At 44.7% G+C, this 12,773-nt stretch overlaps 1 protein-coding gene across 2 annotated transcripts in view; it reads left to right on the top strand.

Annotated features, from left to right (window-relative positions):
• ror1 (receptor tyrosine kinase-like orphan receptor 1) overlaps positions 1-12,309 on the top strand; it is a 136,904-nt gene extending 124,595 nt beyond the window's left edge. For both annotated transcript variants that reach the window (XM_037115701.1, XM_037115700.1), the window contains 7 exons: positions 188-505; positions 1,161-1,406; positions 1,678-1,892; positions 5,452-5,631; positions 7,197-7,424; positions 7,572-7,936; positions 8,179-12,309. In XM_037115701.1, the coding sequence (XP_036971596.1) occupies positions 188-505; positions 1,161-1,406; positions 1,678-1,892; positions 5,452-5,631; positions 7,197-7,424; positions 7,572-7,936; positions 8,179-8,869 (2,243 nt within the window). In that variant the 3' untranslated portion in view covers positions 8,870-12,309. The remainder of the gene's footprint in view (positions 1-187; positions 506-1,160; positions 1,407-1,677; positions 1,893-5,451; positions 5,632-7,196; positions 7,425-7,571; positions 7,937-8,178) is intronic.
• The last annotated feature ends 464 nt before the right edge of the window (positions 12,310-12,773 follow it).

Genomic DNA, 12,773 nt, shown 5'->3' with positions numbered 1-12,773 from the left:
CAACGTGAGCTCAGGGTTTCACTGGAATTCCTTGTGGGTGAATTCATATATTCAATCATCAGTTTTTGCTCTGACTCTTAACTCTCAAACAGCAACAAAACCATAACGTGGATGCTGAATGTGTAGACGAAGTTTATGCCAGACAGCTTTGTGAACTTTATAAATGACTTTCGTTATTCTTTTCCAGCGGCCTTCACCATGATCGGGACGTCCAACCATTTGTCCGACCGCTGCTCCCAGTTCGCCATCCCTTCTCTCTGCCACTTTGCCTTCCCGACGTGCGACCGCAGCACCGGGGCCGACAAACCCCGGGACCTGTGTAAGGACGAGTGTGAGATCCTGGAGAACGACTTGTGCAAGACCGAGTACATCATCGCCCGCTCCAACCCCATCATCCTGAAGAGACTGAAGCTGCCGGACTGCGAGGACCTGCCCGCCTCCGACAGCCTCGAGGCCGCCAACTGTCTGAGGATCGGCATCCCCATGGCCGAGCCCATAAACAAGAGTAGGACTTCTTTTATTTCTCCTGCCAATAGAGCTTATTATTCTTATTTTTATTAACTGAGGACAGGCATCCCTTTGGCCCCTGTTGTGACTGCCAAACGGAGGTTTCCGTTTATGGGATGATCTGATATTAAAATCAACTTTATTGACAGATTTAGAGCCGTTGCAGCTCTGGTCAATTTTGCAGGTAATTAAAAAAAAAATGTTGTGCTTTCAGGATGCTTGATTATATATTCAGACATCAGAGTTTCACATTATTAGTTTATTATTTCCCTTTGAATGTGATGGTCCAGCAAATAAGTTTGTCCAGCTATTAAACCCTAACCCCACCCCTAACACTGTTACTGCATTATAAATATGCAATGATGAAGTTTAGCACATTTGAGATCAGTCAAAATTCTATCCTTTAAAGTTAATGAATTCATCATTCCTATCTTGGATGTGTTTTCTGTGTTATTCTGCAATCAGACTGAGCATAAAGATTACAGCACCTGATGAATGGTAGACAAACAGATGTAGGCTCTCTGTTTCTTCACAAGCAGTCCGTCTGGGTTCCTGGGCCTGTGATTTTGTTGGTCCTCTACCAGCCACCCAGAAGAAAAGAGCGACAGTACGAACAAGCGTCTAATGCGCAGCCACACCTCCCTCTCCCCTAGATCACAAGTGTTACAACAACAGCGGGGCGGACTACAGAGGGACAGTCAGTATGACCAAGTCGGGCCATCAGTGTCAGCCATGGAACTCCCAGTATCCTCACAGCCACACCTACCTGGCCATCCGCTACCCGGAGCTGAACGGAGGACACTCGTACTGCCGCAACCCCGGGAACAAGCACGAGGCCCCCTGGTGCTTCACGCTGGACGAGGGGGTCCGCATGGACCTCTGTGACATACCCGTCTGTGGTGAGAGACTAGAGTATTGTAATGCTGTCTTTGAAACACATTTGTACATATTTGTTTGATAAAACACAAAGAAAGTGTAATTGTTTTCCCACATTACATTTCTTGTTTTTGTCGACAATAATTACCTTAGCGTTTTTTTGTGTGTGTTAGTTAAACAAATAATCAGCTCATTGTTCTCGCTCCAATATGCCTCTTCATTATGTTACATCGCCCAGTCACACTATGACCAATTTATCTATTATTATTCCTCTCTCTTCATCCGTCCCTTCAGACTACAAAGACAAGTCTGGCGGCAGCAACATGGAGATCTTGTACATCCTGGTCCCCAGTGTGGCGATCCCGTTGGCCATCGCCTTGCTCTTCTTCTTCATTTGCGTGTGCCGCAACAACCAGAAGTCCTCCAGGCCCCCGGCCCCCCGTCAGCCCAAACCCGTCCGAGGGCAGAACGTGGAGATGTCCATGCTCACGACTGCGTACAAGCCAAAGGTAGAGCGGCACCGTCACAGCAGCACCACACCTCTCTGTCCATGTTACGCAGCACGTGGAAGAAATTAGGCTAAAAAGAAATCTACAGACCTCCATGTTCGATACTAGACTTTATACTTTATTGTGAGATCATACTGAAGGGATTAGCATCTTTAGGCTGTACTAACACACAAATACAGGTACTGTCTTTATAGCGAAATAGGTATTAATGGTTGCTTTATAATAAACCATTAATAACCATGCTAATGAGCGAAACAGTTAATGGCTAGTATGTGTTCCCTGATCTAAAGTGTTACCAAGTTTTTGCACTGAACGTAATGTCACCAACATGTTGGCCCTCAGTCTCCCTCTTCTGCAGTGCTCCCACTAAACATGTCAGAAGTATGAAACCTCAGTCCTCCCACCATCATCTCTCTCAGTCCCTGCTTATAAAACTCCAGCAGCACTGCTAAATACACACTTAAATACACTCGCACAGCATTTCGTCCTCGCCCGTGGTGAATCCGGCCCAGCGTCCCTTCGCAGTGTTTGTCTTCTCGAGTCAGAGGAGCAGACGGAGGAAGTAGTCAAAACACTGGCACAGCCCTCTGTGTGTCAGCGGGGATACGTCGCAGCATGCTGGGGTTACTGGCTGGCTCAAGTGTATGTGGAAATGACCTGCCTCTGACGCAGCCGCAGATCTCTATCATCAGAGCCCAGCGGGTCCAGGAATGTTCGACTGCGCCTCCTTCCCCCTCTCTGTTTATTCCCCCCCCGCTGTCTCTTTTGCCACATCTCCGCCTCACACCCCTCCCCTCCCTCCTGCTCGCACTTAATCCATCTCTCGCTTTGTTGCTCTTCTTCTCCACCTTCTACCTCTGGACCTCTCACATCCTTTGCTCTGTTTCCGCCCTGACCTCTTTGTGATGTGCGGATCATCAAGCCTCTGCTCTGCCAGCCAACACAAAGCTCACATCAGGATCTGTATCATATTTCCTTCAAGGCCACGCACTCAGTCACGTCATGTCTGTTTATCTTTTTGCACATCGTTTCGGTGATGGTGGTGGAGGTGTTGGGTTATCCAGACAGTGCGTCTGCTTTTTGCAAACGAGAGCCGACGCTCAAGGTAATGTGTATAATGTTACTATCAACAGCTGCAGAAAGAACCGCACAATTTCAACCAAAGCGTCAGAAGCCATTAATATCTGTGGTTATTTTCCTTTTTCGCAATGGAACAAATCTGTCACGGACCTAAAAAGGAGTTTGTCTCGCCGTGTTTTGATGACAACATTGTCAAGGTAACAGGAGATCAAAGTTTTTTGGAGTGACGACCGTGCAGTTATGCAATTATGCCGTGGATGTTAAATGGTCTTTGTGCACAACAAAGGCCTGAAACATGGTATCGACACATCAGACCACATAACCATCCACTTTAAAGAGAGCATATTACACTAATTTACAGGTTCATGCTTTTGTTTTGGATGTCTGCTAGAAAATGTTTACATGCTTTAATGTTCACAAAATGCATTTACTTTTCTTATTCGGTCCATTGCTGCAGCACCTCCATTCATCCTCTGTCTGAACGCTCCATTTTAGTGCCTTCATGCTGAAACAAACTAAATAAACAAACTCTTGTTTTCACTCCCCCCCCCCCCCCCAAAAAAAAAAAATAAATAAAAACGACCTTCAAGGACAACACAGTTTCATACTGTTTAAAAACTCAGTCTGCTCTGATTGGCCAGCTCTCGCAGACCCGAGCAGGCACAGCCCACCATGTGTCTGCATCAGCTCTGCTGCTTTTTTACAACCGCGTCTGAGGGGCGGCGACTGTATAGTTGTGAGATCACAACCCTGAAAAAATCCTGACAGCTCATTTAAAGGCACAGTTTGTGAATACAGGCTGTGTGCATTCTCTAGACTGAACATGAATGCCTACACCTCCTTTTATAATACAGACACTTTCTATGATATGGGACATTTTAAGATTTCAAAAAATTAAATAAAAGCTTTTGCCAGAAGTGTAGTTTTATAATCTATGTGGAATATGGAATAATTAGGGTAAATGAGGATTTACATTTTCTACCCTCTGAACCATTTTGATGAGTGATAAAACCTCAAATTATACAGTCATTTATGTGCATTACTGCAGAGTCTCGCTTCGCAACTCCTCTTATCTACAACTATGTCTTGGCTTAGGCTGCTACCCAGCAGGCTTTGCTGCAGGGTCACCCAGGGGGCACTGCCTGTGTCAATCCATTTAGACGCACATAAACACACACACACAAACCTGCTGTGTGTGTGAGGAGGATCTTAGGGTTTGGGTGTGGGGGGGAAATGAAGGGGTGAAACAAACCCATAACTAAAAACATCTGTGTCTCTCATAACAGCAGCAGGCCCCCACACTATACACAGTCACACACACACACACACACACCACCCCCCTCAGAGATCACACAGGTCTGTGTGCGTGTGTGTGTGTGTGTGTGTGCGTGCGTGTGTGTGTCTCTCTCTCCTGCTCACCAAGGAATTTCATTATTCATCTCAGAGTTCCTGGAACCTGAAAATCTCTGCCAACTTCGCCTCACCCAGTATCTTCAGATACAGCTATACACACACACACACGCACAAAAATCTCTACTTCTTCTCCCTCTGAAATCACCTGGGCAGCCCTCACATATGAGAGTTTAGCTGCAGATAGGGTGATTGCTTGATTGTATATTAAGAGTTTTTAAAATCTTTTGTGTCATCGGTCTGATGGTAAACTTTGGCATATATTATCAGCATCTTAGTCTCATGGTTTGGAATAGTTTTACTTTTGTAAATTTTAAAGCAGAACTTAACAAATAATTAAAACTTGTAAGTGACTTTATTACTCTATCAGTTAAATCTGGTCCCTGTCCAAAATGTCTGTTGTAAGAGACATAGAGACCAGCTCTCTGGGTCTGGATGCATTTGCTGATTTTGTTAAGAAGTTAACACTAAAGCAGAATGTTAAATTGAATGAGTTGAGTCCAACTAAATTATTAACAGTTTTTGACGCGTTTATTACCCACAGTACAGCTCAGTCTTGTTGGATTTAGCTACACAAACAAGCAGTGTCTCCCCTCACATAGAAAGCCACAGCTCCTCTCTATTATTTCTCCAGCTGATCCAGAAGTTTTACTGGAAAGTGAATTAATGTCTTAGTCTCTCTTAAAGCTGCTGACCGGTCAGTTGAATTACATTTTAAAGCTGCGAACGTGTTGCCAGATTTCACAGTTTTCCCACATCACTCTCCGAGGGCTTACAGCGAGAGTCATTAGGAGCTGATGTAATGGAGTCTGATTATGACAATTATCAACTCTCCGGGCTGCACTTTTATTATTTTTTTGCAACTCAAACACATATTCAGTGTTATAATAGGCAGCTTGCCCGCTTCGAATTAGAAGCCCCAACATAAACTTCATGTCAACATTTCCCTTTTCCACACAACGATAATGGGGAGGAAATAATAATGGCCTGACAAAGAAAACAGTGATCTAATTTTACTGTCATATCCGTCGACCCACTGATCTCACTTTCTTCCCTCTTCTCTCCGCAGAGCAAGGCCAAAGAGCTTCCGCTGTCGGCTGTGCGTTTCATGGAGGAGCTCGGAGAGTGCCCTTTGGGGAAGATCTACAAGGGTCACCTGTATCTGCCGGGCATGGACCAGGCGCAGCTTGTGGCCATAAAGACCCTGAAGGATATCTCCAGTGGCCAGCACTGGAGCGACTTCCAGCAGGTACAGAGTAGATCTCTGCTTCCAGTGCTTTCAGTTAACTGCTCCCAATTGTCCACAACTTAAAGAACTACTCCCAAGAAAAGGTATAAACATATAATATTGGTGAGGTTTAAAGTCAGCCATGTGAAACCTGTGAGAATTAGTCACTGTCAGAGACATGCTTCCAACTGGCAGTTGTGTACGGATTGCTAAAATTAAATGTGCTACAAAAATAATCGACCGTTTTAAACTCCAAGGGACGACCTTCCCAGTGGAAAGATCTCTCTTCCCACAGGACTCGAAGCGTGACTTGTTATATTTGCACAGAAGGTAAACGTGGTGGGCGATGGCAGACTGTATATGGCTAAAACTCACTGAGCAGCAGATTAATTCACTTGAAATAGTTCCAAAAACAAACTGTAACCGCTGGCAGATTGTCCAGATATATTTAGATGTCAAGGATTGAAGCAGATGAGTCGTGAAAACATAATCCTCCCTTTCCATGCACGGAGGACGAGGCAGGGCTGAAGGGCCGGCCTTCTGAGTGACGCGGTGAAACGTCTGTGTGTGGAGTTTGAAACACAGATCTGAACAGTCCGTTCACTTTAAGGGTTCAGGCTCCAGTGAGCGCGTCAAGATATGTACAGGGCATCAACTGTATCACATGTGTTTTAGTTTAGCAGTAAGAAATCAAAGGGAGACAGGGAGCGTAGTGCTTCAGGATAACAAGCTGCAGCACCAAACATGTCAGCGGTGCAGTGTTGAAACAAAAGGGGAGGATTCATTTCAGTAGTATTATTATGGCATTTAGATAAATAGACCTCCAAGAATTTTGATGTGGTTTTGAAGGTTTTACTCTGATTGTAGCCTGTAATATTGTGGTAATAACAACCCATATAACCACTTTTATATCAGGTTATTTCTCCACATTAGCATTTTGAATCAGAATATTGCACTGACGTGACCATTTTATCATCAGGTTACCATATGATTACCAAACTATGCTTATTCACTCATACTGAATAGTTTTAGGTGCTATTCTTTAAATGTGTATCCCCATAATTATCCTCTGGGCCCATTAATACCTTTACTGTTGCATAGTTTTCAGTCTAATATTGCTCAGATATACCCCACCTGTAATCATCTCCTTTGGTTAATACCAAGTGATTATTACATTTATTACTTAATTATTAGCTCATTATTATCCAGCATGACCTTGTTATGACAGAGCGGTAATGTAAAGTGCTACCAAAGATTCTTTCCCCTTGTCTCGAAGTCAGTGGCCTTTTTGAATAAGTTTTAGATTAGATGGCTGAAATAAGGTCTGCAGTTAACACAAGTTTAGGAGATTTTCACATTTGCGAAATATAATACATCAGTAAATAGACCTTTTGAAATTTAAAGCACTTGTGTGTCTTTAAAAAAGGGGGTCTAAAGTGTCAAAATTAGACTATCATGGTCATCAGGGTCATCAAACCAAACATGGAGGCTCATTTGCTCACTCGTCCATCTTTACGGTCTTGTAGATTGATCAGTTTATATCCATCTTTCCGTTTGCTCGAAGTTGTCTTTTGTTTCGGTCACAGGAGGTCGCAGTGCTCACAGAGCTGCAGCACCCAAACGTGGTGTGCCTGCTGGGTGTGGTGACGCAGGAGCAGCCCGTCTGCATGCTGTTTGAGTTTCTGCCCCAAGGCGACCTCCACGAGTTCCTCATCATGCGTTCACCACACTCTGACGTGGGCTGCAGCAGCGATGAGGATGGCACGGTGAAATCCAGCCTGGATCATGGAGACTTCCTGCATATGGCCATACAGGTGGAGTTTTTACTTGTTTTTACACATGAAAGTAGAGACCATGAGATGATGGACTGCTGCCTTGTCAAGCTGATTGAGCTCAAAGTCACAGGTTCACTGCTGCTTACTCCTTAAATGACCCTTTTCTTTGTGTCTTATCAAACCCAGGTGACTGCTGGGATGGAGTACTTGGCCAGCCACTTTTACATCCACAAAGACCTCGCTGCTCGGAACATTCTTGTCGGCGAGCAGCTCCACGTCAAGATCTCCGACCTGGGTCTCTCCAGAGAGATCTACTCGTCGGACTACTACTGCCTCCAGCCCAAAACCCTGCTGCCAATCCGCTGGATGCCCCCCGAGGCCATCTCTTACGGCAAGTTCACCACGGACTCGGACATCTGGTCGTTTGGAGTCGTGCTGTGGGAGATCTTCAGCTACGGCCTGCAGCCCTACTATGGCTTCTCCAACCAGGAAGTGATGGAGATGGTGAGAAAGAGGCAGCTGCTGCCCTGCCCCGAGGACTGCCCACCAAGGTACGCTGTGTTAATTTTGCTCATCAGTATAAGCTGTGAAGTGAGATGTGGGAATATGTGTCCCAACAAATGTCCACCTGTAGTTTCATCTTAAAGGGCCTCCGCTATTGGTTTTTCAAAAATCACATGGATATTTTACTTTTATTTTCAAATTTTAGGAATAAAAATGGCTCAGAATCAACTTTTAAAGAACTAGGCTACTTTGTGTTCACTGATGACTAACTTGCTCTGTTGCCTCTCAGGTTTTATGGTTTGATGACTGAATGCTGGCAGGAGGGACCAGCACGTCGACCGCGGTTCAAGGACATCCACGCCCGCCTGCGAGCCTGGGAGGGGATGTCGTCCCACGCCAGCTCCAGCACGCCCTCTGGTGGCGGAGGCAACGCCACCACCCAGACCACCTCGCTCAGCGCCAGCCCTGTGAGCAACCTCAGCAACCCGCGCTACGCCGCTGCCGCCGCAGCTGCCGGGTACCTCTACCCAGCCCAGGCTATGCCCGCCCCAGGTCAGATGGCTCCCATCACAGCCTGGACACCCATGGCTGTGTCCCAAACCCACCAGCGCTTCATCCCCGTCAACGGATACCCCATCCCGCCAGGGTACGCGGCTTTTCCGGCCCACTTCACTGCCCCCGTTCCTCCCACCAGGGTCATCCAGCACCACCTGCCCCCTCCTAAAAGCCGCTCACCCAGCAGCGCCAGCGGCTCCACCAGCACGGGTCACGTCAGCGGAGTGCCCTCCACCACGGGCTCCAACCATGACGCCAACACGCCACTGCTCTCCCACTGCATCATGCCGGGGAGCGGGCAGGGTCAGGTGTATGGACAAAAGGGGGTGGGACCGATGGACCACGCATCGCAAACATCAGCGCTGCTCGCTAACGATTCTGACGTACTGATGTATAACGACAAGGTCATCACCGCAGACCTGTAAACGGATCGAACGCTCACACTTTTTTTTTGTGCTCGGGACCCAAAATTGAGAATTTTAGCCTCTCATCCAGGGACCCAGTCCAACGTTTCTACTCCGGCCACGCAGAGACCCAACAGAAACCGGCCTGTACGCACATTTGGGTGTGCCAGAAACACTGCCGCCGCTACACGTATACACACAGCTCAGTCTGACGTTTTAATGCCTTATTGTTTAAAGTGTACTTACTACCATGGTTTGAAAATGTCGTGTTATTATGTTAACCTCTGTGTAAATACGGTACATAAGTCCTGAATGAATGAATGAATGAATGAAATACAAAGATATATATTCAAAAGAACGTTTTATCAAGGAAACAAATGTAAAGGTGAAAAGTAGCAAGTCCATCCTAAGAAATGGTTTAAAAAAAATTTTTAAAAAAACATCCTCAGTCAATGGACTGTTTCATGCAGGATGTGAAGGAAACACTGACATTCATACCGGGACCTTGGTGCCTTACAGCAGTGTTGTGACTTGCTTGTTTCTGGACATTTTTAAAACACACACAAAAAAATGTACTTGTACAGTGAAAGAAACTGCATTTAGCGAAGCGCCAACCAAGCGGACAAGAATGGGAACAGAGTACTGAACAGACCAAAAGTTCAGCAGCCTTTACTGAGAGGACTGGCGCCGACCTGCTCGAACACACCAGTATACGAGGCATACAGGTGACGTGCACCGCCTCTTGGATTTACGTGACAGCTCCCCTTCATAGAAAACAGATCGGCCACAGGTGAGAAGTTGGCTACAATTCGTCGTCCAGGCGCTGAGATCTGGCTTCATCACTTTCACACAAAACCCCTTTTTTTCGGAAATGACACCTGAATGTTATTCGTGCAACCTCAAAGTGACTGTCTGACACTTTTTGCAACTTGGACTCTGGCCTCTTTGCCTTATTCAAATGTTGGCGCACAGATTTCCTGGCTGAGGATGCCAGGAGTACTTCTGATTGGACCATAAACCTCCCAGCGGATATGGCATCCAACTTCAAATACCAGCAGCAGATGAGCCTAGAAATCACCCAGCGCTCATATTCTCCTGAACTGGACTGCTCGCAGGGCAAACACTTCCCTCACAACACGAGGGCTGGCGTCAGTAAGCTAAAATTTGACTCTCACAAAAGGACGCTTTTTATTGTGAATTGGCTACGGTGTTTAAATTTTAACAGGAGAGTTTCTCAATATTTTGTATTTGAAGGAACTAAAAGGTTTTATTCACGGACATCGTCATGTCTTCAAATCTTTTCTCCTTTCCTCTTTTTTCTTTTTTTTAAATTTTTCACTCTCTGTATTGTACAAAAAATACCATTGAAGACATGGAGGAGTGAAAGTCCTCAAAGCAGGGAGAGTTGAGGCACATGAGGCTCGCAGTGGATGATGTCCCCATCGCAGAGATGAGCCTCAGTGGGTCCCCGCCGTGTACACAGAAACCCTTATGAATAGCATGTTTGATGTGCCTAAATTGATGCCCACTCTGTGCTAAAACAGAGGAATGTATGACCTAATTGAGGATCAGCCTCACGAGAGATTTGTGTATGTTGCTTTTATTTGGTTCTGTATCAGTAAATGGAAGGTATCCTGACATGTACGTGTAGGTAATCCTAACAAGGATGAGTGCAGGTTTTGAAAAAAGAAACTTTTCATGTGAGGTTCAGTTCTAGTTGAACAAGCCGATGGTTTCAGATACATTTGCTCAACTGTCCCTTTACCATGTGAAGAAGTTGTGTGTTTGGTGAACTCTCAGTCCCGTGATCACAGAAACGAAGCCTCGGCTGTCCTTTTTATAATTTGATAGTGGTTGATCAGAAGCATTCAGTGAAGCGTCAGAGAACCAGCTGCAGTAACAGAGCAGCGTGTGACCTTATCAGTTGTGCCTGTGTGGTAGACAATCATTGGTTTTGAAGGGTCGTAAAAGTTTCCCAGACTGTACGTACGTGTTGAACTTATTCTTCATTATTCTGTTAGTCAGCTATATTCTCTCAGCAGTGTGACACCAAGGTTCGTTGCTAACATTTCGCTGTGGAAGCATCGTAAAGATGGCTTGTTGCCTGAAGTGCATTTTTTTTAATGATTATGGAACATTTTGTGAATTTACCCCCAAAAAATCAAAAACACATATTTTTCCTCTTACCTGTAGTTTTATCTGCAGTTTAATGTCGGAACTTTTTTTCAAACAATAGTATCATCGCCCAGAAGACAAGGGGCTGTAAAGTTTGCTAGCTCAGTAGTGATGCAGACTTCGCTCTATTCCAAGGCAACCACGACCAGCACCAGGCTTTTGAAGCCATAGCAGCCAAACCCTGTTATAATCATGTTACCTGATGCACACTGGTCCAGAGTGTCAGAACCCCTGAAAAATGGACCTAAAGTTAGCCGCTCGGACTGTAGAATACGAAATTTATACCACGGACAAGGTGAAACACTTGGCAGGTGGTTCGCTAGAAGTAAAATTGTTCCAACAAGTAACTGTTCATAACAAGGATGTGGATTATCTTCAGCAGTCAGGTCATGATTTCTGTAAAAAGACTTAAAATATATTTTCTGGTGCTTTTTGCACTTCAATCCAATTACTATCTAGTTTGATTTTATTTAACGCTGGCATCTCAACGGCTGATATCTCCAAAATACTGCAGCTCACATCAAAACAGTCTAGACAGACTGATACTACTACTGGTAAGAGGAAATATGCATTTATTTTGATTTTGGGGTGAACTGTCCCTTTAAGCCCTTGGCTTCTACAAGAAAACAGCAGCAAGAAAAGCAGCTGCTCCAGTTCACCGCAGTGAAATTAGAATAAATCAGATTTACATGTCACTGAGCTTTTTATTTTACCCCAAATCACTTCATTCAAACCAAATATGGTGAACAGAAGCTGATTGTTCTCAAAATGAAGGGAGAAGATGTATTTTCCATCTAGTCCAAGGTTATTCGAATCATTTCAAGTGCAAGTTTTCCCGTGGTGTTTTTATGTCATTGCTGCCTTTCTGTCTGTACTTTCCCTTTTTGTTCCTCTGAAGCAGATGGAGCTACCTTTGCATGTGAGTTTGTACACGTGACCTCCAGCATGTAAAGGATGTATGTGTACTAATATAGCAGTGCAAAAACCACTTGTACACAAGACTGTGAATCTTAATCAAGTCTAGGTATTTTTTGTATTTGGCAAAAAAAAAAAAAAAAGGAAAAAAAAATCATTGTTGTGCCTTTTTTGTTTTATTCGAGATAACAACTAAATACAATTAAATTTATATTCAGTAACAGTGTACCCGTACAGAAGGTTTACATGCTTATCCTTTTGACCAAGAGAGGCCTTGTCTTTGTATTTCGTCTGAACATTGTTTTTTTTTTTTTTTTGCACAGATGTTTTGTATTTGCAAAATCATTTATTAAATGATGTTGTTTGGTTAACCGTGCGGTCGGTACGATCATTGATTTGTAGACGTGCATAAACTGCGGGGTGTTGCTTGTCTGTTTTTCTTTATTATAATGAGGAGAGCTCCCACGCTGGACTGGTAACCAGAAGGGCAATGGCAGTGTGGGTCCACTAGGTATCACCAAGCCACCATTTCTGTGGATTGTCTTGATTTTCTGTGCCTGCATGTTAAGTGCAGTAACCACTGTCGACCAGGTGATGGCGGCCTTTAACTGTTTGATCAGTAAAAGCTTCATAACAGCTGGAACCTATATTAGTCCAGCTAGAATTTGGAAAAAGGCGGAAAAATGACTCTAGTATAGTGTTCCTCTGTGCTGACTCTGTGTGTGTGTGTGTGTGTGTGTGTGTGTGTGTGTGTGTGTGTGTGTGTGTGTGTGTGTGTGTGTGTGTGTGTGTTTTGTGTGTGTTTTCTCTCATTTCCTCCTCAGACTCTCATTCT

This window comes from Acanthopagrus latus, chromosome 11 (assembly GCF_904848185.1).
Source record: "Acanthopagrus latus isolate v.2019 chromosome 11, fAcaLat1.1, whole genome shotgun sequence".
In the NCBI taxonomy this organism is placed as follows: Eukaryota; Metazoa; Chordata; class Actinopteri; order Spariformes; family Sparidae; genus Acanthopagrus; species Acanthopagrus latus.
The sequence above is the reverse complement of the archived record's forward strand: the minus strand, read 5'-3'. Positions and strand labels throughout refer to the sequence as shown.